The sequence below is a fragment of the Hyposmocoma kahamanoa genome, unplaced genomic scaffold, assembly GCF_003589595.1.
Source record: "Hyposmocoma kahamanoa isolate Upper Pololo Valley unplaced genomic scaffold, ASM358959v1 95, whole genome shotgun sequence".
Taxonomy (NCBI): domain Eukaryota; kingdom Metazoa; phylum Arthropoda; class Insecta; order Lepidoptera; family Cosmopterigidae; genus Hyposmocoma; species Hyposmocoma kahamanoa.
Window position 1 is genome coordinate 2916053 of NW_020654972.1, and position 6025 is coordinate 2922077.

At 35.6% G+C, this 6025-nt stretch overlaps 1 protein-coding gene across 1 annotated transcript; it reads left to right on the forward strand.

Moving 5' to 3' along the window:
- Nucleotides 1–1866: 1866 nt before the first annotated feature.
- Nucleotides 1867–2385, forward strand: LOC113238300. The gene has a single exon (XM_026475137.1). It carries the CDS (start codon nucleotides 1867–1869, stop codon nucleotides 2383–2385), a length of 519 nt encoding a protein of 172 aa, XP_026330922.1.
- Nucleotides 2386–6025: the final 3640 nt, after the last annotated feature.

The window sequence follows — 6025 nt, forward strand, 5'->3', positions numbered from 1 at the left end:
TTTGCAATTGATATTTCGAATGTCTAACGGTAATGAATTGTGTAATTGACAGGAGATGAATGCGACAAGGTAAGGTCTGGGTGAAATGGTGCACATTGTAATAGGCATAATACCAGCAGTGGACTGCGATAGGCTGACAATGCTAATGATGACGTAAAAATAATTCTACTCAGCCCTGGATATATTTACGTGTACGTAATTTCAACGTATAACTAATCTGTCACGAATGCAAAGGATTAAATGTAGAATATTACCGTGTATGTGCATTGCAACCGAGATTGCGCTTTACAAAACTCGGACCCACTTCGCTAGCGTGCCAAGAAGCTGAACCCCGCCCTAGAGTTGCCTGTTTATCGGTATTCTATAGGATATATCACGGAGAGTGTGCGATGGAATTGCATAATTTGATTCCGTCTTCCCCTTTCCATCATCGGGGGACTAGACGTGGGGTGGATTCCACACATACGTTGTGGATATTCCCAGGATTCGCACGAAGCGCTTCGGTTCCACATTTATATGGCGAGCGGCTAGAGAGTGGAATTCCCTACCTGCGGACCTGTTCCCCGAACGCTATAACTTGGACCTTTTCAAGGCCGGAGTGAATAGGCATTATTTAGGTGTGCATGCTCACATCGTCGACCTCATCATCACTCTCCATCATGTGAGATGGAGGTCTAATGCGCACTTATTTCTTATTAAAAAAAATGTCAATTCATATCTGAGAAAACACAAATATCGCTTGTACACCTTGAGATAAAATGATCCCTGTGACATTTCCGACCGTCATTTCTCGGATTCGAAACTAATACGAATCGGACGTAGTACACAAATGCTCTTAATGTTAGGTATTTGTAGTATAAATATTAGTACCTATATATAGCGAGAACAGATTGTAAAGCTATACGGTCAGAAAAAGCTGCATTAAAAACTTCTTTGTGCATCGGCCTTTGTCCATGATTTTTTTCACATTCATCCCCCATTTATGCTTTTTTGCAATAAAAAAACGGTTTTATAAGATCTAAAAGGAAACGATGCGAATAATTCCTCGTTTCGTGTTTCGTGTAGGATTTTTTTTTAAACGGTCTATTTCTAAACGCCCACAGCATTGTTGGTTCTTATCGATCTAATCTCCTTTTGATAGACCTCGCGATGGACCCGTGCATTGTCCACTATTTTTGAAAAATGCTCTCTGGATGCTTGTAAAAAAATTGGAAAGAGTTGATGGATGATAAAAAGTGGATCTATTCATGTTAAATTGAATTTGGAAGGGACTTAATTTAATTTTTGCTACAGGTAGCAAACAAAGGGAAGATGTGCACTGCAGCTACATATATTTTGCTACAAATTAAAACAAGCAAAAAAAATCGGACTAAAGAAATAAATATACATATATGTACATAATTTAAAAAACCCGACTTTAAAAGTTTTTTTAAGTGTGCCTGACGGAAAGCTACACGCTTATCCATAACAGTTGCAGTCCCACTCAGAGCTGTAAATCGCAAAGATCTGAGGGGCACTGCCACTGCGCCCGTTACCCTGAGACAACTTTACAAGTCCCATGTGCCTGTAATTTCACCAGCATCCTTGCACTTCAAAACCGGAACACAGTAATGCTGACATTACTGCTTGACGGCAGAAATAGGTAAGGCAGTACTATCCTGGATGAACTCTTACACAAGGACCTCTACTGTTACTAAAGTACCACTAAAGCTACTAAAGTTTGTGGAATAGCATCTATCTAACGGAAAGTGAATCCAATAAACCAGATTCGTCCGTGGAATATTTTCTTCAAATTTCAACGAGACTACTACTTTACTACCACTACCATTTTCCAACAAGTAAAGAGTCATCAAAATCGGTTTACAAATGACGAAGAAAAATCTGATTCCTGTGAAGACCAAGATTGAACTCGCGCAATCGCTGCTCCTACCTATTATGGATTATGCTGATGTCTGTGTTATTGACCTCAATGATGATCTATTAGGCAAGCTCCAACGTCTGCAGAATCTTTGCATCAGATTCATATACGGGTTGCGCAAGTTCGATCATGTGTCTGAGTATAGGAGAAGGCTTCAGTGGCTTTCTATCAAGCAGCGCCGTGAGGAGCACGTTCTCAGTTTCCTTTATAATGTACTGTATGACCCTCGAAGCCCACCTTACCTTAAGGAACGTTTTCGTTTTCTCGGTGAAGATCACAATCGCGAACTAAGGTCCAAGGCGGATAACTTGCTGAAACCTCCCTTCACCCGGTCAGGATACTACATGAACTCCTTTGCGATTATGGCTGCACAATTGTGGAACGAACTTCCGTCTGAAATACGACATTCCAAGTCGCTTCTTATTTTTAAAACTGCATTGCGTAACTATCTTCTGAAACTTTCCTAGTATGCAACATGTATTTATATATTTATTGGTAAGTATAAGTATATTTAGGTATATATATTTCTTTATTATTTACAAATATATATGTAAGTCTAGTACACCGTTATTTATTTATTTATTATTCGATACATATATATATATATATATATTATACTACATATACGTTTCTGACTTTGGCACACTACCTCTTCTCCTTAGATTAGCTTTCCTATACCTCAAAGGTTGTCTGGAAGAGATCGCTCTTAGCGATAAGACCGCCTTTGCCCACATTAGTTTTAAGTTGTCTATGTACTGTTTTTGTTATTGTATGTGAGCAATAAAGTGTATATCTATCTATCTATCTATCTAATATCATATCTTTTTTTAAATCGGTTAATAAAACGAAAATAAGGGGCATTTCAAAAACACCACATCGAATCTTTAAAGTCACAACGCGATTTGCTCCTAACTTTTAATTTCCAATTAAAAAAAGGAACCGATAAACTATCGACTGATTGTACTTTTATAATATTTATGGCGCGGTCATCTCAAAAATTTGTCCTGGGCATTTTTTTTTTGGTTAATTTTTTACAAGCAGGGCAAGCGTATAAACATTGTTTTTAAGAGGCTCGGTCCTGATGGCATCTGAAACACATGTTGTGTAGACTAATGATGAGGACATTGTAAAAAACGTTCGTTTACTTTCAAGTGACGGTAGCCGACGCTTATTGAAAAAAAAAAGGATGCCGAATACCTTTGAAAAGCTTTTCTATCAACAAAACAATAAAAATTGCATATGTAACCGGTATATAGCAAATTAATGTGTAATGATTAAAATACACAAATAGACAAGAATACTTTTTTCTTAAAGACAAAAAAGAAAAGGAGACTTACGTGTAAATAAAAATATATTCAATGATTACGCAGTTTTGATAAAGTACTTTGATTTTGTACAACTAGATCTTTAATATAAAATGATATATATTTTATATTAAATTAAAATATATATAATAATTTTAATATATAGTTTTATATTAAAATTGGTCTTGCCAATGCACAGTGGGCCAAACGCTAACCAAAAAGGGCCAAAAGTCAACAGCAAATTCTACACAAGTTTCCACTCGAGATGATTTATGCAAAACGCGTGTGGTGTTCTTAACGGTACATTTTTTGCTTCCTACTAGAAGAGAGGCCCAAAAAAATAAATTTTCGGTTTGAAGCGCATCCCTTCGAATAGCCGTGCTATTTTGATTTTAGCGTGCGATAAAAATAGATGAATATGATTGCTGTCGCAATATTCTGAGAAATAGAGTTTATAATATAATAAACTCTATTTCTCATAAGTATTAAAAGGCGCATATTTTTAATATTGACAGAATTGTATAACAATTTCGATTGGCAAACCGATACTTCATAAGTGTTAAAAAAAGTAAAAATGTGAGTTAAGAGGAGAAATATGCTAATCCTGCTCATACATGAAAAACACCGCAGAAAACCATACGAAATAAGTCTGTATAATTTTTAATAACAGATTTATAAATTTAATATTTTTAACTTACGAATCAAATAATAAAATATAGCATGGTTCCAACAGCGTAACGCGTGATATAATCTCCTATTCAACGCAACACCCCAAGCCGACAGGTTCGATACATAAATCCCGGTCACTACGTGGGAATCATAACAGAGACCAAAATGACCTACGTTCTGATGAATTCACAAAAAAAGGTAGCGAAAAACTAAAAAAAATGTTGAGGTAGACTGGAAAGGTAAAGGACAGTTGCTTTTTAAATTTTCTTAAACAATAACTGTTAATATATTTATGAAGTTGGTATATTTGGTTGAAACTCGTACTTACTTTCTTAAATTTTTGTATTAAGGCGAATCGAAATGAATGAAAGTTATGCACGGAGATTTATGGCTTTTTTTATATGTGCGTGGATAAGTATATTTATTGAAGGCATATATTTTATTTAATACTTATTTAGCCTATCGTGACTTGTACGTCTTGTAAAAAGTCTATAATAGTCTTGTAATGGTTACCTATCAGTAGTCCGAAATGGCATTTTCCAGAAATAACGTTTGCTCGAATTTTCATAACGTCGAAAGTTATTTTTAAGAGGAAAATGTTATTTCTTTTAAACCTAACTTAACCTAATCTAACCGGACCTAATCATGTCTTTGCGACAAACATCCAACATATCCTGACAGAACAACGGTTTTGATAAAATTCTGTTTTCGGTGTAATGAAAATTAAAACAAACGTTATTTTAGAAAAAAACATCAAGTTTGTGATAGGTTACCTCTTGTAATATAAGGTAATGAATAAGTTACTCCAGTATATAATAATGACGTATGTGGTTGGTGTATGTTTTGGTCACATTCTCATAGCTAAATACTATTTCGTCCATAACTCCATGGGAGGGAAAGGAGGAGGTGAGGGAAGAGCATAACACATGTGGTGGACATGTGCCTGTATGTGTCCACCCACATGTGGCTCGGCCACACGTGATGGACATCGTATGAGAACTTGTGCCCAATTGACGACCAAAAGAGCGGCAGTTTTGATACGAGTAAAAACAATTAAAGCTGAGCTTTTGCTTCAAGTTATTTTTAATACTTTTTTGGTTAAGTATTTGCTCGTATGTATTACACATTTTTTTAAAGTCACTAATATAACATTTCTTGTTTCATATGCTCTTGTTCTTATTTTCTGAACATTATAAGTTTCAGCGATTCCATAATTAAATTCCTTGAGAGAATACACACTGATGCAAACGTCTTTAGAAAAGTGGACAAAAAAAACCGTGGTGAAATACCGCTAGCCAACGCATCTGGAAGTCGTTGCGTCGCTCTCACCGTTACGCTGCGCCTGACCCGGCGCAAGCAAAAAACGTGTGGCGTAGGAGTGCTCCAGCTTTGTTACAATGAAATTACAACGCGATACTTGTTAATAATTACGCTCGCGTGTTTTACTCTGACAAGAGAAATGACACGAAGCCATAGCAGCGGTAACATTTATTTTTAAAGAATGTCACAGTATATTTATCTTTGTAGTATTGAAAACATTACTTTCGGTTATATTGCTTTAAATTATCTTAAGTAATATAGAAATAACGGGCAAATGGTGCTAAGTGCATGATTTTACTCATAATTATCATTCCCAAACACGTGTTGCCTAAAGGTATGATAATTTTGAGCACCCTGTACGAAATCCCACAGGATAAGCTAAAGATAAAACAAATATCCGCTGGTTATAAGGGTCAAATACCATATTGCGTATAGTTGGCCCACATGAGACGTTGTTTTTTGTCCATCTTTGTATCTATTTTTAACCACTTTTTAGGCCAGAAACGATTCTAGTGATCCAACTTTTGGTTACGTCGATCAATGCAATTTTAACATATTTAAAATGATTGACAAAAGCGGGTAATTGCTTATTTAGAAAAATACTGATAATTTATGTTCACGAACAGCCCTTAAATTAAGAAAGACCTTGTTTATGTTGTTTTGTTTTTGTTGGTATTATGTTATGTATGAAATAAATACATCGGATATTCGGGATAATTTTTAGATACAAACTGTAGAAGTGTTCAGGTCTGTTTTGAAATGTATTAGAGTAACTATTTTTACGTCCAGGGAAGTACTGCCATTTAACCTATTT